The 23655-nt window shown below is 46.7% G+C and overlaps 1 protein-coding gene and 1 non-coding gene across 7 annotated transcripts in view; both read left to right on the forward strand.

The window, feature by feature from the left end:
- LOC105476912 (testis expressed 14, intercellular bridge forming factor) overlaps positions 1 to 23655 on the forward strand; it is a 146001-nt gene that overhangs the window by 65624 nt on the left and 56722 nt on the right. For 2 of the 6 annotated variants that reach the window (XM_071082855.1, XM_071082856.1), the window contains exons 3-10: positions 2754 to 2868; positions 10433 to 10598; positions 11768 to 11904; positions 15945 to 16026; positions 17287 to 17417; positions 18249 to 18362; positions 20431 to 20554; positions 22614 to 22792. In XM_071082855.1, the coding sequence (XP_070938956.1) occupies positions 2754 to 2868; positions 10433 to 10598; positions 11768 to 11904; positions 15945 to 16026; positions 17287 to 17417; positions 18249 to 18362; positions 20431 to 20554; positions 22614 to 22792 (1048 nt within the window). Of the gene's footprint in view, positions 1 to 1572; positions 2259 to 2753; positions 2869 to 10432; positions 10599 to 11767; positions 11905 to 15944; positions 16027 to 17286; positions 17418 to 18248; positions 18363 to 20430; positions 20555 to 22613; positions 22793 to 23655 lie in introns of those variants that run through there. The other 4 variants (XM_071082858.1, XM_071082857.1, XM_071082859.1 and 1 more) reach the window with 4 other exon arrangements.
- Positions 1579 to 1796, forward strand: LOC112425755 (small nucleolar RNA U3). The gene has a single exon (XR_003016900.2). It is a non-coding gene; the product is annotated as a small nucleolar RNA U3 (small nucleolar RNA).

The following is a 23655-nucleotide window of genomic DNA, read 5'->3' on the forward strand; positions in this document are numbered from 1 at the left end:
TGTCTCAGGCTTTGATACTGTTGACTGATCCTTCTTTTTGAAACTTTTAACCTTCCTTGTCACTTGTGACCCATGTCTTCCAGGTTTTCCTCTAATCTCTGCCTACTTTTTGGCTTTTTTTGTTACTTGCTTTTTTTTTTTTTTTTTCCCCCTGAGACGGAGTCTTGCTCTGTCACCAGGCTGGAGGGCAATGGCGTGATCTTGGCTCACTGCAACCTCTGCCTCCTGTGTTCAAGTGATTCTCCTGCCTCAGCCTCCTGAGTAGCTGGGACTACAAGCATGTGCCACCATGCCCAGCTGATTTTTGTAGTTTTTAGTAGAGACGAGGTTTCACCATGTTGGCTAGGCAGGTCTCAATCTCCTGACCTTGTGATTCACCCGCCTCAGCCTCTCAAAGTTCTGGGATTACAGGCGTAAGCCACCGCGCCCAGCCCCCGGCTGATTTTTCTATTTTTATGGTAGAGATGGGGTTTCTCCACGTTAGCCAGGCTGGTCTCAAACTCCCGACCTCAAGTGATCTGCCTGGCCTGCCAAAGTGCTGGGAGTACAGCGGGGAACTACCATCTCTGGCCCTAGCTTGCCTCAAGATGGTAGTGAACCTCAGGGTTGCAGCTGTAACCCTCTGCTTTAATTTTCGATTTCCCAATAAAGAAACTTTCTTCCCTTTTATGGGCTGACCCTTCCTCTACATTCTGTTCACTTATTGTGACCTTCTAGGTGCATGAGCTGTGCGGTTTGTTACGTTTGCAGGCTGGCTGCCAGTACTTAGATTTATCTATTATGCCTTGAAAATGGACCATTTAAAATATTTTCTCACAGAAGTATGTAGAGAAGTTTTGTTTCTACCTCAAGAAATGGGAAGCTACTGAAGCTTAAACCAGGGGAATATGTTGTCCTGCTTGTTTAAACACAGCAGTGACTGGGTGTGATGGCTCACGCCTGTAATCCCAGCATTTTGGAAGGCTGAAGTGGGAGGATCGCTTGAATCCAGGAGTTCAGGACCATCCTGGGCAAGAGTGCGAGAACCAGAAAAAAATAAACACAGCAATGCCATGTAGAATAAAAACTCCCTGGTTTGGGGGGAAGAAATCCAAAGTATTTATGTGTCTGGAATTTTGATCACAGTATAAAATATAATAGGGCGCGCTATGCGAATATCAAAGTCTTTGGCTTTGAATTATCGCTTTCTCCTTCACTCTTTGGTTGTTCTTGAAGGGCCTCCTCGCTTCCGATTATCGGTCCAAACTGGGCAGCGTCGTTGAAGGTTTCTGGAGCTCCGGCGCGCTTTATAGTCGTCAGCGTTACGTGTGGAGGAAAATGGGGCGGGGTTAGAAAGTATCTAGCGAGTGATTGGCTGTTTTGCTACCATATGTTAATTACCTAAAGTGATTGCCTAAAGTATCTTCGAAATTTTGAGTTTATTTTAAATGCTTTGTCGATCTTTGGTAATGGAAAGATCGTTTTTGGAAAAAAGCACATACTAATATTTTCTAGGAGAAAATGGTGCTCACGAAAAACTCACCATCAGCGAAATATGTGTGAGTTTCTTTCGCATGGGGGAGGCGTGGTATGGTCGGGTAGGACTACTTTCAGAGATCTGTTTCTATAGTTTGTTACTAGAGAAGTTTATTTAAACGTGTAGAATACCGGAAACCACGAAGATAGAGGCGCAGTGTTTTTTTCCTGAGCGTGAGATTGCCACTTGGTATTGTTTTATCGCGTTTGCCTTTTGGCATTGATGATCGTTCTTCTTTCCTTTTGGGAGAGTAAGAGGGAGACAGCGCAATCTGAGTGGTTCCGGATCTTTTACTTGTGTATTAAAGGTAGTTCGTGTGTCAACTAGTCAGTGATTTTTTCAATTAGTTGTGGTTTAAGGGAATGCTCATTTTTCTTTTGTTTTTTGGAGACTGGTTAAGTGTGTACATGTGCTGTTGTTTTTTACTTTTTTGAGTTAGGGCATTGTTCTGTTATCTTAGGCCGGAGTGAAATGGCCCGATTTCGGGTCATTGCAGCTTCCGTCTCTTAAGCATTTCTCCTGCTTCCGTCTTCTAAGTAGGTGGGATTGCAGGTTCCGTCTTCTAAGTAGGTGGGATTGCAGGTTCGCCTCTATTCCCCGCTAGTTTTTGTATATTTAGTAGAGAGGTGATTTCGCTTTGTTGGCCAGGGTGGGTTCGAGCTCTTAGCCTTAGGTGATCCAGTCGCCTCCGCTTCCCAAAGAGCTGGGATTACAGGCGTGCGCGATTATTTTTTCTTGGTAGGTAAGACGTGTTTTATTTTTTTTCTTGGTCGTGTTACTACTTTGGCCTTTTTCTTTTTTTTTCAGTCCCTTTTAATTATTCACAGCCTCATTGTTTGATAGTACTGGAAATTGGTCTGTTTTGTGTATTTTGTTTTCCCTTGTCTAATTAGTCTTTATACTTTAGTAAGATCTTTTAGGTGAGGACTTGTAATTCCAGTGAGCTCTTTTTATGTTATAGCCTTCCTCCCAACACACACAGTATCTTTAGTCCCTCCCTCATCCCTTCCCATGATTGAGAACCATTTTAATCCATTTTGTAATACACCAGAGTGTGGTGAACTAAATGCTTCAATGCAACTTTCTGTAAATATTTTTGATGAATAAACACTGAGTTTGCCTTCCAGTATATCTATGTGCGACTAATGAAGGCCTTCTTTAATCCCCCCCACCACCACCCAGTTCCATCTCAGGAAATTTTCTGATATTTGCATTGATTCTGATATTTCCTTTGCAGGAATTTATGTTGATGCAGTTAACAACTTGGGCCAAACAGCACTTTTTGTTGCGGCATTATTGGGCCTTAGGAAATTAGTTGATGTTCTTGTGGATTATGGATCAGATCCAAATCAGTAAGTACAATAATACTGATGTCTAGAAAATAGGGGTTGTGCTATTAAGATGAGTTGGGGTGTTTAGAAACTAATTTGAAGAACCATTGGCCGGGCGCGGTGGCTCACGCCTGTAATGCCAGCACTTTGGGGGGCCAAGGTGGGCGGATCACAAGGTCAGGAGTTCGAGACTAGCATGACCAACATGGTGAAACCCTGCCTCTACTAAAAATATAAAAAATTAGCCGGGCGTGGTGGCGCATTGCCTGTAATCCCAGCTACATGGGAGGCTGAGACAGGAGAATCATTTTAACCCTGGAGGCGGAGGTTGCAGTGAGCCAAGATCGTGCCATTGCACCCCAGCCTGGGCAACAAGAGTGACACTCCATCTCAGAAAAAAAAAAAAAAAAAAAAAAAAAAGGGTGACTTTTGCCTGACTCTTATAGCTGTGGTTTAAAAGAATCGGAGTTTAGGCCAGGCATGGTGGCTCACGCCTGTAATCCGTGAGCCACTTTGGGAGGCCAAGGTGGGAGGATCACCTGAGGTCAGGAGTTTGAGACCAGCCTGACCAACATGGAGAAACCCTGTCTCTACTAAAAATACAATGCTGGGCGTGATTGCGCATGCCTGTAATCCCAGCCACGCCGGAGGCTTAGGCGGGAGAATCGCTTGACACGGGAGGAGGAGGTTGTGGTGAGCTGAGATCTCACCATTGCATTCCAGCCTGGGCAACAAGAGCGAAACTCCATCTTAAAAAAACAAACAAACAAACAAAAAAAAAACACACTAAAAGAATTGAAGTTTAATAGTTGGTCTAAATTTTAATATGGAACAGCAACACAATGAATTAGTGACAGGTGAACATCTACTTTTTTTTTTTTTTTTTTCTGACACACGGTCTGGCTCTGTCACCCAGGCTGGAGTGCAGTGGCATGATCTTGGCTCACTGCAGCCTCCACCACCCGGCTTCAAGCAATTCTCCTGCCTTAGCCTCCTGAGTGGCTGGGATTACAAGTGCGCACCACCATGCTTGGCCAATTTTTTGTATTTTTAGTAGAGACAGGGTTTTGCCATGTTGGCCAGGCTGGTCTCGAACTCCTGGCCTCCATCCACCTTGGCCTCCCATAGTGCTGGCATTACAGGTGTGAGCCACTGCACTTGGCCGAACATCTCTTTTTGTGAAGCACTTTGGCTTTTCCTAGGGCCTTCCCAAATGTTAGCTTACTTGACACCTTGACAGAGAAGGGAGAGTGGTGGTGGATATTTTTTCAGTTCCCATTAAACAGAACCAGAAACTGGGGTTTTGAGCACTTAAGTGATTCTAGCTGATTTTCACAGGAATGCCAGAATATGAATAATCATAAGTCTTTCCCATCTTACTTAAAGAGGCTGTGTTTAATGTACCTACTTAAATTATTGATATTGGAAGTTTTTGTACTTTTTTTTTTTTTTCTTGTGATGGAGTCTTGGTCTGTCACCCAGGCTGGAGTGCAGTGGCGCTACTATGGCTCACTGCAAACTCCACCTCCTGGGTTCAAGTGATTCTCCTGCCTCAGTCTCTCAAGTAGCTGGAATTACAGGCACCTGCTACTATGCCTGGCTAATTTTTGTATTTTTAGTAGAGACGGGGTTTCGCTATGTTGGCCAGGCTGGCCTCGAACTCCTGACCTCAGGTGATCCGCTCACCTCGGCCTCCCAAAGTGCTGGGATTACAGGTGTGAGCCACCGCGCCCAGCCCGTTTTACCATCTAATCATTCCTCCCACAAACAATAAGAAAGCTGGATTGGGAGAGAGATGATATTATTTCTCATTTCTCATGAATGCTAAGAAGGAAAGGAATAATGATTTATACCCAGCTAAGCTTACAAGAAAATCCAGGTCTACCTGGTATCAAAATGTGTACTATCATATTTATTTATCGTAAAGCCTAAAAACTGGAGTCTCTGGCTAGCCAACTCAGAAGTTTATGTGGTACACACAGTGTTCAAAAAAAATTGAAATAGGGAGATTTTCTTTCTTTCTTTTCTTTTCTTTTCTTTTCTTTTCTTTTCTTTTCTTTTCTTTTCTTTCTTTTCTTTCTTTCTTTCATTTTGAGACAGTGTCTTGGTCTGTCGCCCAGGGTGGAGTGCAGTGGCACGATCTTGGCTCACTGCAACCTCCGCCTCCTGGGTTGAAGAGATTCTCCTGCCTGAGCCTCCTGAGTAACTGGGACTACAGCACCCGCCACCGTGGCCGGCTAAATTTTTTTGTATTTTTAGTAGAGGCAGGGTTTCACCATGTTGACAAGGATGGTCTTGATCTCCTGACCTCGTGATCCACCCACCTTGGCCTTCCAAAGTGCTGGGATTACAGGCGTGAGCCACTGCGCCCGGCAACATTTGGGAGATTTCAAATTAAAAACCGGGATTTCTGGCTCTTGGAAATTCGGAATATCTGGCTTTCCTGGCTCCCTTTCCTGGCTCCCTTTCCTGCCCAACAGCAATAGATCCCTGACCCTCCTCAGAGAAAGCCTAAACCCAGTTACTTGGTCCAGCAGGCATCTGATTTGTGACTTCAATAGGTCCAGTCCATCACAGCATTTCCACTGCGCATATAATAGGAATAAAACCTCCTGGCTGGGTGCGGTGGCTCACACCTATAATCCTAGCACATCGGGAGGCTGACGCAGGTGGATCATCTGAGGTCGGGCGTTCGAGACCAGCCTGGCCAACATGGTGAAACCCCATCTTTACAAAAAATACAAAAACTAGCCAGGCATAGTGGCGTGTGCCTGTAATCCCAGTTATCTGGAAGGCTGAGGCAGGAGAATTGCTGCTGGAACCCTGGAAGCAGAGGCTGCAGTGAGCCAAGACTGCGCCACTGCACTCCAGCCTGGGTGACAGAGCGAGACTCCATCTCCAAAAAAAAAAAAAAAAAAAAAAAAAAAAGAAGCCTCCTGGCTGGGTGTGGTGGCTCATACCTAAAATCCCATCACTTTGAGAGGCTGAGGCAGATGGATCACCTGAGGTCAGGAATTCAACACCAGCCTGGACAACATGGCAAAACTAAAAATACAAAAATCAGTCAGGTGTGGTGGCGTGCGCCTGTAGTCCCAGGTACTCAGGAGGGTGAGGCAGGAGAATCGCTTGAACTCAGGAAGCAGAAGTTGCAGTGAGCCAAGATCGCACCACTGTACTCCACCTAGGAAACAGAGCAAGACTTCATCAAAAACAAAAAAAGGAATAAAGCCTCCTCCCAGAAATTCCCCTTCACCTTGATCAGATAAAAAAAATTTTTAAACTTTTTTTTCCTGGTACCTCTATGCAGCTAATCATCAGATATTTTTTAAGTCACATGAAAATGTTCCTAACAACAAAATAACAAAGCCATAGGGGTTTGCCATCCTCTCTTGTTCTTGTCCATTTCCACTTCCTTCCTGGCACTGCCTGGCATTACAAGTGGCCTTCCTGGATACTTGAAAGAGGGAACTTCTTTAAACTCTGAGGTCTTCAGAAGCTGAGCTCCTTCCTGGTCTCAGCTGTGTCATTACTACTATGCACCATATCATGGGCTAGTCTCAATTCCCTGATCTTGAAAATTAAAGGTTTGAATGGTTTGATCTTTAAAGAAATCAGCTTTAAGCCTGGACAAAGCAGTTGTAAATGCAGATGACTATAAAATATTTCAATTTTTATCTGTATTTTTTTATACAGGCTTTTAAAAAACAGTTTATGTTTTCTGAACACAGTTATACTGTCATACAGAATATGAAAGTGATGATGGTCATGACTATTTCACTCAAGGCATTGTTTATACACCTTGTTCCAGTAATTAAAAGAAGTGGGAAATAGCGGGGCTTGGTGGCTCATGCCTGTAATCCCAGCACTTTGGGAGGCCGAGGTGGGTGGATCACCTGAGGTCAAGTTTGAGATCAGCCTGGCCAACAAGGTGAAACCCCATCTCTACTAAAAATACAAAAATTAGCCAGCCGTGGTGGTGGGCACCTGTAATGCTAGCTACTCAGGAGGATGAGGCAGGAGAATTGCTTGCACCCAAGAGGCGGAGGTCGCAGTGAGCCAAGATCATGCCACTGCACTCCAGCCTGGGTGACTAGAGCGAGACTATCTCAAAAAAAAAAAGTGGGAAAAACTGAAGAAAAAAGAAGATGTTGCATTTTTGCTGAAGAACTGCAGGCTGTCCCAATATGGCCTCCATACAACACGGGTACATGCAAATATCAGCTGAGCCAGTCCCCATGCTGCTTTTTTTTTTTTTTTTTTTTTTTTTTTTTGGTATAGGCAGGGTCTCTGTTGCCTAGGCTGGTCTCAAAACTCCTGGGCTCAAACAATCCTCCCACCTCACCTCCCAAAGTGCTGGGATTACAGGTGTGAGCTACTGCATCTGGCTGACCCATTTCCTTCCGGGCTTTGAAATTAAACAATACAGTAGAGACAGTAGAGCATGTGTGAGTCAAGAAAAATTCTGGAAGGAAACGCAACAAAATGTTCATTGTTTTAAGTTACCTCTGGTTACTTAATTCTCATACTAATTGGCTTTTTTCTTTGTACTTTTCTAAGCTTCCAACTTTTCCTCCCCTAAGCAATCTTATAACCAACCCCTCTACAACACACACACATAAAATACAAAAGCTGCCAGGCGCAGTGGCTCACGTCTATAATCCCAGCACTTTGGGAGACTGAGGCGGGTGGACCATGAGGTCAATAGTTCGAGACCAGCCTGGCCAACATAGTAAAACCTCGCCTCTACTAAGAATACAAAAATTAGGGCGGGTGCGGTGGCTCACGCCTGTAATCCCAGCACTTTGGGAGGCTGAGGGGGGCGGATCATGAGGTCAGGAGATGGAGACCATCCTAGCTAACACGGTGAAACCCATCTCTACTAAAAATACAAAAAATTAGCTGGGTGCGGTGGCACACGCTTGTAGTCCCAGCTACTAGGGAGGCTGAGGCAGGAGAATCACTTGAACCCGGGAGGTGCAGATTGCAGTGAGCCGAGATTGTGCCACTGCACTCCAGCCTGGGCGACAGAGTGAGACTCCGTCTCAAAAAAAAAAAAAAAAAAAAATACAAAAATTAGCTGGGTGTGGTGGTGCGTACCTGTAATCCCAGCTACTTGGGAGGCTGAGGCAGGAGAATCTCTTGAACCCAGGAGGTGGAGGTTGCAGTGAGCCGAGATCGCACTATTGCACTGCAGCCTGGGGAACAAGAACGAGACTTCGTCTCAAAAAAAAAAAAAACCCAAAAAACAAAAAAGAAGATGGTAAGACATTATACAAAGCTGTTTTTGCAGCAAGGAGGATATTGTGGTTCCCACAATGCACTGTGCTGAACTGCTTCTCTGCCCAGCAGTGGGAGAGAGCCTGCGGTGAGAACCAATGGGATCAGTGGTTCCTATATGCCTGGGTGCAGGCAAGCCTCATTAATATCACCAGGGGAATTTGAAAAATAAAACAAAACCAAACCACATTCCTGGGTCCTGTGCTTGCAAGTTTTGTTTCAGTCAGTGTAAGGTATAGTCTGAGAATCTGTGCTTTTGACAGATATCCCAGCGGCTTATTTTATTTATTTATTCATTTATTTTTGAGACGGAGTCTCGCTCTGTCACCCAGGCTGGAGTGCAGTGGCTGGATCTCAGCTCACTGCAAGCTCCGCCTCCCGGGTTCACGCCATTCTCCTGCCTCAGTCTCCCGAGTAGCTGGGACTACAGGCGCCCGCCACCTCGCCCGGCTAGTTTTTGCATTTTTTAGTAGAGACGGGGTTTCACCATGTTACCCAGGACGGTCTCGATCTCCTGACCTCGTGATCCACCCATCTCAGCCTCCCAAAGTGCTGGGATTATAGGCTTGAGCCACCGTGCCCGGCTGCGGCTTATTAACTAAATTATGATACACCCATTCATGGGCATACTATGCAGCTGTTAAAAAGAATGGAGGTGCCTTGTAGTTTCTCATATGGCAATTTCTCCAGGATAGATTCTTAAATGAAAATACATAGGCCGGGCGCAGTGGGTCACGCTTATAATCCCAGCACTTTGGGAAGCTGAGGCGGGTGGATCACCTGGAGTTTGAGACCAGCCTGGCCAACATGGTGAAACCATGTCTCTATGTCTCTACTAAAAATACAAAAAGTTACTGGGCGTGGGTGGCGGGCACCTGTAATCCCAGCTACTTGGGAGGCTGAGGCAGAAGAACCACTTGAGCCTGGGAGGCGGAGGTTGCAGTGAGCTGAGATCGTGCCTCTAGCCTGGGTGACAAGAGCGGAACTCTGCCTCCAAAAAAAAAAAAAAAGAGAAAAGAAAATATGTAGATACAGAAGAGTTTGTATAGTGTATTCTTATCTATACTTGTATATACCTAGAACATTTCCAGAAGGATACAAAAACTTGTAATAGTAATTGCATCTTGGTAAGAGAACTGGGTGTCTGGAGTTGGAGGACTTTTTTCTTATCTTCTCTTCGTCATCCTTTTATTTTCTTTCTTCCTCCGCTTTTTCTTCTTCCTCTTCTTCCTCTTCCTCTTCATCCTCTTCCTCCTCTTCCTCTTCTTCTTTTTTTTTTTCCCTTCCCCCCTCCTCTTATTTGTGTTTCTTTTTCAGTTAAAGAGAGAGTTCCCCGGTGATTCTCATGTGTAGCCAGGTTAGGAAACTAAGGCTATACATCATATCCTCACTGTATCCTGGACACATTAAAGGCTGTCACTTCATGCCTCAGAGAGTTTACTGGCTTTGGTGAAATTTTTCTGAGGTGAAATTTTTCTGAGGTGTAGATCCTTGACTGCGTTGCTAATGCCAAGATTTTGTGGGCCTCTACCACAGGATCTTTTTGGGGGACTGTGGGGAGACATTCTCAAATGAGAGAGCTGGCACCTTGTTAGGCTGTGCTTGACTAGCCTGATCCCAGGACACTGCAGATGTGAAGACATTGTTTCCGTGCAGCCAATATCAGGGTACTGGGGAAAGAAAATTGGATTTGGAACCAGGTCTATGCCTGGGAATGAACCTCACCTTTGCCATTTTGTTTCCTCATCTGTAAATTGGGAAATGATACTTCCTTGAAGGGTTGAGTGAAGGAGGGAAAAAAAGGTGTGTGTGTGTAGAAAGTTCCTCTGGTCACAGATGGGCTTCACAAATTATGATGTTATATTCCTCGTCATCAAGGTTGCCTTGTAGAGGCCGGGCGCGGTGGCTCAAGCCTGTAATCCCAGCACTTTGGGAGGCCGAGACGGGCGGATCACGAGGTCGGGAGATCGAGACCATCCTGGCTAACCCGGTGAAACCCCATCTCTACTAAAAAAAAAAATACAAAAAACTAGCCGGGTGAGTTGGCGGGCGCCTGTAATCCCAGCTACTCGGGAGGCTGAGGCAGGAGAATGGCGTAAACCCGGGAGGCGGAGCTTGCAGTGAGCTGAGATCTGGCCACTGCACTCCAGCCTGGGCGACAGAGTGAGACTCCGTCTCAAAAAAAGAAAAAAAAAAAAAAAAAAAGGTTGCCTTGTAGAATGGGAGCCATGTGTTGCACACTGAGCCCTGCTCCATGGAATGCAGGAGCATTGCCATGGACATCCATTGTACCCATCTCCCTCCCCAGCCGCTGCTTTGATGGGAGCACCCCTGTCCATGCAGCAGCATTTTCAGGCAATCAGTGGATCCTTAGTAAACTGCTGGATGCAGGAGGTGACCTGCGACTCCACGATGAGAGGGGTCAAAACCCGAAGACTTGGGCTTTGACAGCAGGAAAGGAGCGTAGCACCCAGGTAAGGGTGGGTCCCACTCTGTAGCCATGCCCAGTAGAAGAGCACTGGACTGAGAGTCAGGCTCCCAGTGGTCAGCACAGAGCGTGCAGTGGCCTTAGCTTTGGCACTGGACTCTCAAGCTTGGATCAAAGCAAGTTAGCCAGCTGCGAAACTTCCGGCAGTTCTAGTGAACCTTTCTACTCATCCATTCTGTGGGAAAGGCAAACAACTGTAACTTTGTCTGACCTATTTAACTAGCACTTACCATGACTCAGATGTTGTTTTAAATGTTTTTTATATATTAAGTCACTTTAATCTTCACAACAACCTCTCAGGTAAGTACTATTATTGTCCTTATTGTACAGGTGGGGAAACTGAGGCCCACTGACATTAAGTAACTTTGCTTGGCAGGTGGAAATTGTTTTTTTTTTGGGGGGGTGGTGGTGGGGGGAAGGAGTCTGTTGCCCAGGCTGGAGTGCAGTGGCATGAGCTCAGCATGAGCACACCAACACACTCAGCTTTTTTTTTTTTTTTTTGAGATGGCATGTTGCTCTGTCACCCAGACTAGAGTGCAGTGGTACGATCTCGGCTCACTGCAACCTCTGCCTCCTGGGTTCAAGCAGTTCTTCTGCCTCAGCCTCCTGAGTAGCTCGGATTACAGGCATGCACCACCACACTCAGCTAACTTTTGTATTTTCAGTAGAGACGGGGTTTCTCCATGTTGGCAAGGCTGGTCTTGAACTCCTGACTCACGTGATTCGCCCGCCTCGGCCTCCCAAAGTGCTGTGATTACAGGCATGAGCCATCGCGCCTGGCTGGTGTGATGTGTTTTAATGAAGACTAAATAACATAAATGTAAAACTCAAAGGGCAGGTACAGTGCCAGGCCCCTCTGTGTGCAGTCTCCTTTCTGGGGCTCCTGCTTATTAGCTGTTGGGCCTTGGACCAGCAGTTTTACTCCTCTTGGCCTTGGTTTCCTCATCTGTTGAAGGAGGGAGTTGGAGGAAATTGTTGCCCTAAATCCTGTCCCTGAAAACATTCCATACCTTTAGAAAATCACCTGGGCCCTTTCCTTTTGAGAGATTTTTCTGTTGGGGGCTCTCAGTTCCTCGGACCATTTGTCTTCACACCCAGGCTTCCATTCCATTGAGAACTGGTGTGCCCGCATTGGGCATCTCTGATGTTTTGCAGATAGTGGAGTTCATGCAGCGCTGTGCCTTACACATGCAGGCCATCATCCAGGGCTTCTCTTATGACCTCCTGAAGAAGATAGACTCCCCGCAGCGGCTTGTCTACAGCCCACCCTGGTTTGGGAGCCTTGTGCAGGGGTGAGTACTGCCTCAAGCAGAGTGGGATATTCTCCATCACCCAGCCTTCCTTGTGGGAGCCCTGCAGCATGGGTTGCTTCGGCTCCTCCACATCAGTGCCCTCTGGCATCTGGCCCATCCAAAGGGGCGTGCTTGGAAAGAAAAGGCTTGGCCCTGATGAAGGAAGGCCAGAGGATCACCTTTGGCCCTCTCTTCCCTCTCCCCAGAAGGTCTGAGAGGAATGAGTGTGGGCTCCAGTGGAAACTACCCTGTGTTTAGCAGAAGGGGAACATCTCAGGTCTGAGGAGCCCAGCAGAAAACCCTTACCCAGCAGGACACCTTTCTGGCTTTTTCGTCATCTCCTGAACAATAGAAAGAGTGTTCCTTTATTACTAAGGTTGCAAAAGACCACAAATGCTTAACTTACAGTTTCTTTGGCTATTTTCAGCTGATATGAGAGACTTGCTGCCAGCTGGATGGGCAGCCCCCTCCTTCTTCCATCACAGCTGCAGGAGGTGGGCTCTGTGCTTCTCTCCGTGCTCAGGGTTAAGCTTGGAAGGGAGGAGTGTCATTTCAACTTCTCTGGGATTGGTTGACTTAGGGTTTGTATGTACAAAGTCCTTCCCGTTTGGCTTTTCTCTGATGGCATCTCTTTCTGTAAGCAGGGTAGGTGGGCTCACCACACTTTTGCAGGCTTCCTTGTCCTGTCATTCATGCACTTCAAGTCCTGACTTTCCTCTGATGATTGGATACTCCTGGCTCCTCAGGCGAGATGAGTTCATGATCCCGTTAACTCCTAGCTGCTGTGCTGCCTGCCACTCTGACCAGTTTTGGCTCTTTACTCAGTATCCAGAATGACCTTTTAAAAATGGAAATCAGGTAGCTGAGTGCAGTGGCTCACACCTGTAATCACTTTGGGAGGCTGAGGTGGGCGGATCACCTGAGGTCAGGAGTTTGAGACCAGCCTGGCCAACGTGAGGAAACCCTGTCTCTACTAAAAATACAAAAATTAGCGGGGTGTGGTGGCATGCACCTGTAATCCCAGCTACTCAGGAGGCTGAGGCAGGAGAATCACTTGAACCCAGGAGGCAGAAGTTGCAGTGAGCCAAGATCGCACCACTGCACTCCAACCTGGGTGACAGAGCAACACACCGTCTCAAAAAAAAAAGCCTGGTGTGTTGGTGTGCTCCTCATAGTTCCAGCTACTCTGGAGGCTGAGGTGAGAGAATCGCTTGAATCTGGGAGGTGGAGGTTGCAGCAAGCCAATATCATGCAACTGCACTCCAGACTGGGTGACAGAGCGAGATCCTGTCTCAAAAAATTAAAATAAAATAAAGTAATCAAACAAAAAATAAAATAATAGAAATCAGGTTGTACCACTCTGCTAAAACTCCTTAAGGACCTTCCCTGTGGCTATTAGGTTAAGTTCAGAAATCCCTTATCTGGCCTTGGAGGCCCTGCCTCATCCAAGCCCTCCCACTTCATCTCCTCCCTCTGCCCCTGGTGCTTGTATGGAGACCCCTTCTTCAGAGTTTAGAGAATTGTCATAGTTTGCAATTATTTTATTTGTATATGTTCTTCTCCAGTTTTCCAATTAAATTGTGAATTCCAAGAGGGCAGGGGCTGTGTCTGTCCTCTTCATTGCTACTAACCCTTAGCTGCTTGGTGCATGGTAGGGCTCTGTAGAAGGAGAAGAAGCTCATGAGTGAGCCTGAAAGGAAAACCCAAGTGTAAGAGTGGGTGAGCTTTTACAATCTTACTTATCTAGATACAGCATCGAGTTTAGAATTAGATGAAGCATTCTTATGGGGTTAATGGAATGTTTACATGGAAATACACTCCTCTTCCCCCACCTTTTTTTTTTTTTTTTTTTTTTGAGACTGAGTCTTACTCTGTCGCCCAGGCAGGAGTCCGTGCAATCTTGGCTCACTGCAACCTCTGTCTCCTGGGTTCAAGCAATTCTCCTGCCTCGGCCTCCTGAGTAGCTGGGATTAATATAAAATTAGCACACCTGGCTAATTTTATATTTTCAGTAGAGATGGGGTTTCACCATGGCCAGGCTGGTCTGGAATTCCTGACCTCAAGTGATCCACCCACCTCTGCCTCCTGAAATGCTGGGATTACAGGCGTGAGCCACCGTGCCTGCCCCCCTTCTCTTAATGTAAAAAACCACACAAATTCTTGAAATTAGAGTTAGCCTTTGAGATTTGTGAGTGGTACTATGTCAGATAAGATTCCTCACACGTGTGTTTGCACAGAGCTTGTACTGGGAAAAGAAGAAAAGCACTGAGTTGAGGACCAATGGCTGTAGATGACTGGAGTTAGTTTTTTCTCCCCTTAACCCAGCCGAGTTTAGTTATATAGATGTGTGCTGAGAAATTTAGGTAGGAGAGCAGGAAATGTTGATCTGAACTGCAGTTGTTGTCCAGGTCACTGTTTGAGAACACTCGGCTCTTTTGCTTAAAAAGAACTCTCCGCTCCAAAGAGCCACGTACTGCCCAGAGATCCCAGAGTGGAAGGCAGGAGGCCTTGTCACTGGTTACCCCCAGTTCCACTGCTGCTGGAGGCTGACATCGTCACTGTCAGCACAAGTTCTGTTCCCCTGGGCAAGAAACGGTTCACTGTCTCTTAGATCTTCTGAGGCCTAAGCACATAAGCCTTATTTTAAGAAGAGGCTGATGATTTGGTGTAGAAAAGTGGCCTTTTTCTTAGGGCCTGTCTACTCAAGTGAGAGTGACCATATAGCTTATTATCTGTTGGCTGTTTCCAGAGTGAAAGGGAGACTATCAATAATGGTGCTGAGATACCAGGTGTAAACTGGGATGCTCAGTTTATCTCAGTCTAAACTTCAGAGTCTTCTCCTCAATAGCATAGCAGCTTAAAGCAGATACAGGACAGCTTGGCACTGATGAGTTGCTGAGGAAATAGAAAAGAAGTAAAGCGTTTACATGTGTTCTCTAGTAGTGGCATGTGGGGCCTCACAGACCTGAGGTAGGCTGGCCCTGAATATGCACCGTCTCCCAGCTCCTTTGCCATTTGCCAAGAAAAGGAAAGTGCCTCTGGTGGTGGTAGGTGGTTTTTTCCTTCAGTCTGAGCTGAAAGTACTCAACTGGCAAGCATTAACTGAGCACCTACTGCATGGCACCATGCCAGATTCTGGGAACCAAAGAAATACGAGGCATCACCCCTTCTTCCAAGACAACTTCAGTGAAGGGGTACCCTGATGCACAGGTGATGGTTTGGGTGTGGAATGTGAGAAGAACAGTGGCTGGAATGAGCAACATCAGGGTCTGGTCACTGCTGCATTTTATGACCTCAGGCCAGCAAGTTTCCTGTTCCTGGGCTTCATTTTTCTGCCTATAAAATGAAAAAACTGAACAAGATGTGCTTATGGTTATTTCCAACTCTGACCATCTGTATTTGTTATCTATTGCTGTATAATGAATCACCCCCAAACTTAGCAGCCTCAAACAACATTTTTATCTCACACAATTTCTGTAGGTCAGGAATCAGGGAATGGTTTAACTAGGTTGTTCTGGCTCAGAGTTTCTAAAGAAGTTGCAGTTAAGATGTTAGTTAGGGCTGTATTCATCTGAAGGCTTGACTGAGGATGGACAGTTCAGTTCCAAGATGGCTCGTTTACATGGCTGGCAAATTGGTGCTGGGCATTGAGCCTCCCCCTAGGGCTGCTCATATCATGTCCTCATATCATGGCAGCTGGCAGAGCAAATGATCCAAGAGAGATCAGGGCCAAAGACTTGGTAGATTTAGCCTCAAAGTGACAGACCATCACTGTTTTGCACTGTTAACAGTCAAAAATGAGTTAACAGGTCAACCCCGTCTGACCTGTGAGCGCCTACACAAGGTTATGCATACTGGTAAGTGAGAATCATAGAGGCCCTCTCAGAGGCTGGCTATTACATCATCTCTAGTTTTGTAACAAAAAGTCTAGCAGTAAAGACAAAATCAACTATACCTTCTGAAAACTTGGCTCAGCATTATTCTTCTGGATATGAGTGGTTAATTGAGTTTTTTTTTTTTCCTCTTTTAAATATTTCTAGAAACCCCAATGGCTCTCCTAACCGACTGCTTAAAGCTGGAGTCATTTCTGCTCAAAATATCTACAGCTTTGGTTTTGGGAAGGTAAGAGGTTGCCACTGACAGCCAGTGTTTGCAGGACTAACTGGAGAATCATCGGGCCCCATCTCCTACCTTTGTCCAACTCCTGCCTCCTTATCCTTACCAAAGTGGTGTTCTTTTCTTTTTTGTCCCTATTGAGGGAAAGGTATCTCTTAGTGTTGCTGTCTTACTAACAAATTGTGAAACCCCCAGAGAATTCCCTTGGATGACCCTGGGCTAGACTTAAGTTTAGAAAATGATCTTTTAATTAATTAATTAATTTTTAGTTTTAAATTAAAAATTTTTTTTTTTTTTTTTTTGAGACAGAGTCTGGCTCTGTTGCCCAGGGTGGAGTGCAGTGGCGCGATCTCGGCTCACTGCTGCAACCTCTGCCTACTGGGTTCAAACAATTCTTGTGCCTCAATCCTCCCAAGTAGGTGGGATCACAGGCATGCGCCACCATGCCTGGTTACTTGTATTTTTAGTAGAGATGGGATTTCACCATGTTGCCCAGGCTGGTGTCAATCTTCTGGACTCAAGCAATCCACCCACCTTGGCCTCTCAAAGTGCTGGGATTACAGGCATGAGCCAACTCGCCTAGCCCTACTGCGCATTCTGTTTGTTGTGCTGAGGCAGCCTTGGGGGGGCGGGGAGGAGGAATATCTGATTTGGCCGCACACAATCCTGGGTGCTGTGGGGGCCACAATGGGCTTCTCAGTCCCAGCCATGGCACTTGAGGCATCTGACTTCTTTCTATGAGCCTCAGTTTCTTCACAGAAAAGAATAAAAGGGAAATAACATACAACCTTGAAAGTATTTAGAAAGATTAAAGATAATATAAAGAATTGTGGTGAGGCCTGGTGGCTCACACCTATAATCTTAGCACTTTGGGAGACCAAGGTGGGTGGATCACTTGGGCCCAAGAGTTTGACACCAGCCAACATGGCAAAAGCCCATCTCTATTTAAAAAAAAAAAAATTAGCCAGGTGTGGTGGTGCATGCTTGTAATCCCAGCTGCTTGGGAGGGTGGAGTGAGAGGATCGCTTGAGCCCAGGAGGTCAAGGCTGCAGTGAGCCAAGATCATGTCATATGCCACAGCCTGGGTGACAGAGTGATACCCTGTCTCAAAAAAAAAAAAAAAAAAAAAAAAGGGCCTAGTGCACAGGGGTATTCAGAAAGTTGATAAATAGCAATTATCATTCTTTTAGCTGGTTGATAGGATTCCGGATGTGTTCTGCTTTTCCTCCCTTCTCCCCCTAATTTGAGGCTATGCCTTGGTTTCAGTTTTATCTCACAGGGGCAACACAGATCGCCTATCTAGGATCTCTTCTGGTCATTGGAGAAAAGGAAGTGATTCAAGCTGATGATGAGCCCACCTTCTCTTTCTTTAGCGGTCCCTACATGGTCATGACCAAGTAAGTGGGGGCTGGCCAGTGGGAGGTCTGATTGAGTTTCAAGGGAAGAGTGTGGGCTGCATGTGACTTCCTTATATGTGGGGAGTTTCTACTCAAACACAGGGAACACATTAGAACATCTGTCTAAATCAGGGTTTCTCAGCCAGGACACTATTACCATTTTTGGCCAGATGATCCTTTGTTGTTGGGAGTAGTCCTGTGCATTGTAGGATGTTTAGAAGCCCCTGGTCTCTACCCATTAGTGCCAGTTACAGTCCCTTACAGCCCCCACAGCTGTGACAACCAAACTGTCTTACAGACATTGCCAAATGTCCTCTGGGGGAGAACCACTGCTCTGAAAGATTACTCATTACAATATTTTAATGTCTTTGCTTGCTAAAGAATTAGAGGCAGCTTGGTAGTGACTATCTTGCCTCTGATACAGGCCAAGGGTAACGAAGCCCCTATAGAAGCTGTGTTATTGCTACTGCCTTTGCCCAAGTCTTTACCATCCCTCACCTGGACTGGTCTCCTAACTGGCTTCCCATTCTCTGGACCACCCCTCCCCTACCCATTCCCCACACTGCCGGTACCATTGTGCTTTTGAATACAAACCTGATCAAGTCACTCCCTCCCTTGCATTCAGCGACGACTTCCCACCACCTATACCTAAGTTCTCCAAGGTGCTTTAGTAGCTGGGGGTAGTGGGAGGGAGGACCCAGTAGTGCCCAGTGGGCATTGCAAGTTCTGTGTAGAGACCATTTCTCTGGTCCTTGCTTAGGAAAGCTCATTCATTGAAGGAGTAAGTGGCTGCTCACTCCCTTCTGCTGAAACTCTTTCCTGTCCTTGTAGCCTGGTATGGAACGGGAGCAGGGTCACAGTGAAAGAGCTAAATCTCCCCACCCACCCACACTGCAGCAAGCTGCGGCTGGCCGACTTGTTAATTGCTGAGCAGGAACACAGCAGGTGAGAAGGAAGCCCAAGGCCCAGGCCCCTTATAGGTCTAGGTCTCTCTACAGACCCAGGTTCTGGGCTATTCAGCTCTGTGCCTGGGATAGGGAGCTCCAACCCCTCTCAGTCTCAGCATTTCCTGACTGTTGAAATTGATTGACTTGACTTACAAGGGCTGCCAAGAAAGAGGAAGAGAAATTAATGAGTAGCCTGAGCAGTGGGGACAGTGGTGGTGAGGGCCTGTGTCTGTCAGCTGCCCTGTAACCCATGTCTCTGAATGCGGCAGCCTCCGTGCAGGCCCTTCTGGTTATTATGCTACAATCCCTGAGTCCCACCCTCTTTGGGCCCTGTACCCATCAGGACAACATGTGGCTATCCTGTTTTCATAGAGAAATGGCTTGCTTAAGATCCAGATGTCTGAGGACATGTCTCATGTCCATTGAGGACAGGCTCATGGATCTCTGGACCTTAGGGCTCCTGTGGCTCCAGAGTTAGGTCCTTCTGCTCTTGCTAGGACAGGGTCTTGATTCATTCATTCAGTGGACCCAGAGTTAGGTCATTCTGCACTTGCTAGGACAGGTTCTTGATTCATTCGTTCAGTGGACCCAGGCTCATCGAGCTTTCTCCTGAGAAGGCTCCTCAACTCCTGCAGGAGGCATGTAGAGGGGCTACATTCTTTTTTTTGTGGAAATCGACTTGAAGGGACCAAAGGAAGCTTTAAGAAGGAGGCTGGGCAGCATAGACTTTGACATGAGACTGAGTCGGGTGTGCAAACTTGGATGAATTCCTGACATATTTCTTCCTCTTTTTTGGGGGGGTGGCGGTGGGGATTGAGTCTCACTCCGTCACCCAGGCTGGAGTGCAGTGGTACGATCTAGGCTCACTGCAACCTCCACCTCCTGGGCTCAAGCGATTCCCGGGCCTCAGCCTCCTGAGTAGCTGGGACTACTGGCATGTGCCACTACACCTGGCTAACTTTTGTATTTTCAGTAGAGACAGGGTTTCATCATTTTGGCCAGGCTGGCCTCAAACTCCTGATTTCAAGTGATCTGCCCACCTTGGCCTCCCAAAGTGCTGGCATTACAGATATGAGCCACTGCACCAGGCCCTGACATTTCCTTGATGTTGGTCTCCTCATTTATAAAATGAGTATAATGATACATTTCTTGCAGGTGGTTGTTAGGATCTGAGATGATATATGCAAAGAATACAGGAGCTCTTAGCCACATTGCCATTGTTGTCATTGATGGCTCTAAGCTCCCAGGGTCTCATCAGTTAGGACCACAGATTCCAACAGAAACCCTTACCAACACCTCATCCTGTTTTCTTAGAAAACATTGTATAAAAAAGGCCGGGTGCAATGGCTTATGCCTGTAATCCCAGCACTTTGGGAGGCCAAGGTGGGTGGATCACCTGAGGTCAGGAGTTCAAGACCAGCCTGGCCAACATGGCGAAACCCCATTTTTACTAGAAATACAAAAATTAGCTGTACATGGTGGTGGTCACCCATAATCCCAGCTACTTGGAAGGCTGAGGCAGTAGAATTGCTTGAACCCAAGAGGCGGAGGTTGCAGTGAGCCGAGATCACGCCACTGTACTCCAGACTGGGCAATAGAGTGAGACTCGGTCTCAAAAAAAAAAAACAAAAAAAAAAGCCGGGCGCGGTGGCTCAAGCCTGTAATCCCAGCACTTTGGGAGGCCGAGACGGGCGGATCACGAGGTCAGGAGATCAAGACCATCCTGGCTGACAAGGTGAAACCCTGTCTCTACTAAAAAATACAAAAAAAAAAAAAAAAAAACTAGCCGGGCGAGGTGACGGGCACCTGTAGTCCCAGCTACTCAGGAGGCTGAGGCAGGAGAATGGCGTAAACCCGGGAGGCAGAGCTTGCAGTGAGCTGAGATCCAGCCACTGCACTCCAGCCTGGGCGACAGAGTGAGACTCCGACTCAAAAAAAAAAAAAAAAGAAAAGGAAACATCGTATACAAATGGTATTTGTTTAGAATGTGTTCAAAAGGCCTATGCCCATTTTTTCATTATGTCCTCCTCTCCCCTGCCTTTTCTGAAGCTTCTTTTCTTTTGCAGCAAGCTACGGCACCCCTACCTGCTACAGTTGATGGCTGTGTGTCTGTCCCAGGACCTGGAGAAAACTCGCCTTGTATATGAGCGCATCACTATTGGCACATTGTTCAGTGTCCTTCATGAACGAGTAAACTGCTGTTTCCATGGATTTTCCATTGCTGCCCTCCCAATTTCTTCCTTCCTTACCCTCTTGCCCCAGCTGTGGCGATCCCATTGCTGTATGCATGGAAGATAAATATCTTTATTCTTTTGCTTTATAGGGGCTGTGTAACATGCTATTTAAGGCTGATAAGCACATGGTCAGAACTAGTATGGTTGTATTATTGTCAGTTCTACTTTTTTTTTTTTTGAGGGACAGAGAGTCCCTCTGTTGCCTAGGCTGGAGTACAGTGGCGCAATCTTGGCTCATTGCAACCTCCACCTCCTGGGTTCAAGTGATTCTCCTGCCTCAGCCTCCTGAGTAGCTGGGATTACAGGTGCCCAACACTGTGCCCAGCTAATTTTTGTATTTTTTGTAAAGACGGGGTTTCACCCTGTTGGCCAGGCTGTTCTCAAACTCCTGACCTCAGATGATCCACCCACCTCGGCCTCCCAAAGTGCTGGGATTACAGGCTTGAGCCACTGTGCCCGGCCTGTCCTGCTTTTTTTTGAGACGGGGTCTTGCTCTATTGCCCAGGCTGGAGTACAGTAGTGAGATCATAGCTCACTGTAATCTCCAGCTCCTGGGCTCAAATGATCCTCCTGCATCAGCCTCCAATGTAGCTGGGACTACAGGTGCATGCCACCATGCCCAGCTAATTTTTTTTTTTCGAGACAGAGTCTCCTTCTGTCTGCCAGGCTGGAGTACAGTGGCATGATCTCTGCTCACTGCAACTTCTGCCTCCCTGGTTCAAGCAATTCTCATGCCTCAGCCTCCGAAGTAGCTGGGATTACAGGCACCCCCAACCACACCCAGCTAATTTTTGTATTTTTAGTAGAGACGGGGTTTCACCATGTTGGCCAGGATCATCTTGAACTCCTGACCTCAGGTGATCCACCCGCCTCAGCCTCCTGAAGTGCTGGGATTGTAGGCTTGAGTCACTGCACCCAACCCCCACCCAGCTAATTTTTTAAATTTTAGTAGAATCATGGTCCCACTATGTTGCTTTCCCAGGCTGGTCTTGAACTCCTGCCTTAGCTTCCCAAAGTGTTGGGATTACAGGTACGAGCCACTGAGGCCAGCCTAGTCCTGCTTCTTTATCAGACATCTAAGAGTGCAATGGACCCAGAGAACACAGACACCTTTTGACTAACTATAATCCAGCAACCACTGGCTTTATTTTCCTACATTTTCATTTGTGCTCTGCCAGTTTTTTCTTTAGAGGCCTGTATCACTCCCCTCTCACCTCTCAAGTTTCCTTGGGGTTGGGAGACATCTTTCCTGGCTTGTATAGAGTCCCTGGGAAGGGTGCTTTGGCCTGAGATGTGGGTTTGGAGAGCTCTTGGAGTATTTAGGTTTTTTCCTCCATAACTTTGCTCTAAAGATTCTAGATATAAATAAGGAGACCCCAAGAAGGGCCCTTCCCCCAAATGGCTTGCCATTCCTTCTGCCTGAGGACATCCTATTCTGTTTTTTTGTTTTTCCCCCTTGAGTGAGGGTATTACCTTAAAGACCATTTCTCTGGGGGAGAGACCCATTAAGACTTAAGTCAGCCAGGTGCATTGATGTGAGTGACTTTCTGTCCCCTTAGAAAGCACTTTCTGGCTCATCTGACTGGGGTAGGACTTAATTGGTTATCTGCATCCTGCAGGGTCCTTTGAGCTTCTAGGTTCTCCCCAGCAGCTTGGGCTTGGACAGGGAGGGGACAGGGCAGGTTTACTGGTGGTATGGGGGGACCTCCCCTGTCAGTTTTCCCCTGGCCAATCCTGGATGCACATAACAGACTTTGAGAAATTTATTTTCATTTTTTGTGGTATGAAGCAGCTCAGCTGAGGGAAAGGAATCCAGGTTTGGATCCAGGGGGCCTGAGTCATTGGGACGTCAGGCCTTTCACTTAGCCTCACTGAGCTTTAATTTCTCCATCTCTAAAATGGGGATCCTTGGTAGCCGTGAGGATCATATGGAAAGACTGGAAATCACAAAATGCTACAGTGTCAGAGCCCCAGTCCTTTTTTTTTTTCCTTGGCATTTTATCTCTTGCTTGCAGCGATCCCAGTTCCCAGTGCTGCACATGGAGGTGATCGTGCACCTGCTGCTCCAGATATCTGACGCCCTGAGATACCTGCATTCCCAGGGGTTTATCCACCGCTCCCTCAGCTCCTATGCTGTCCATATCGTCTCCCCAGGTGAAGCGAGGCTGACCAACCTGGAGTACATGTTGGAAAGGTGGGCACAACATGGAGTGGAACTTTGTCCTGAAGGCAATCTCCCTTGGGGACCTCTCCTGTAGAGATAGAATCTGATCTGGGTGGGACTCCTCATTGGTGAGATGAACCTGCCCATCAGTTGATGAACCTGTCCCAAATGCCTTACCCTGTCTGCCAAGGCTAGAGGAATTTGGAGACATTTTAATAAACATTTAACAAGTATGATCTCGTATTAGCTAATGTGTATAAATGCTATAATTATCCACTCCAACATTTTTAGTGGCTTTTATTTATTTATTATTATTATTATTTTTTTTTTTTTTGACGAGTCTTGCCCTGTTGCCCAGGCTGGAGTGCAGTGTCACAATCTCTGCTCACTGCAACCTCCACCTCCCGGGTTCGAGCAATTCTCTTGCCTCAGCCTCCCGAGTAGCTGGGATTACAGGTCCTCACCACCACACCTGGCTAATTTTTGTGTTTTTAGTAGAGATGCAGTTTCACCATGTTGGCCAGGCTGGTCTTGAACTACTGACCTCAGGTGATTCGCCCACTTCGGCCTCCCAAAGTGCTAGGATTACAGGTATGAGCCACTGCGCCCAGCCCTTTCAGCAACTTTTAACACAACAAGGTATATTTCTCACTCACATTGCAATCCAGTGTGTGTTGGAGGCAGGGACAGTGTTCCCTGTCACTCTAATCTGTAGCTTCACCACCTTTCAGACCTTGATCCCCCACTGCATTCTTTGCATTGCCAGTCAACAAGCAAGAAAGAACATGGAGGGGACACAGTGGGGTTTGGGGCCAGTCTGAAATGGGTATGTTACTGCCTCCCACTTTGCAGTGGCCAGAGACCAGTTAGCTTCTACTGGAGGGAAGCTGAAC

This window comes from Macaca nemestrina, chromosome 17 (assembly GCF_043159975.1).
Source record: "Macaca nemestrina isolate mMacNem1 chromosome 17, mMacNem.hap1, whole genome shotgun sequence".
NCBI lineage: Eukaryota > Metazoa > Chordata > Mammalia > Primates > Cercopithecidae > Macaca > Macaca nemestrina.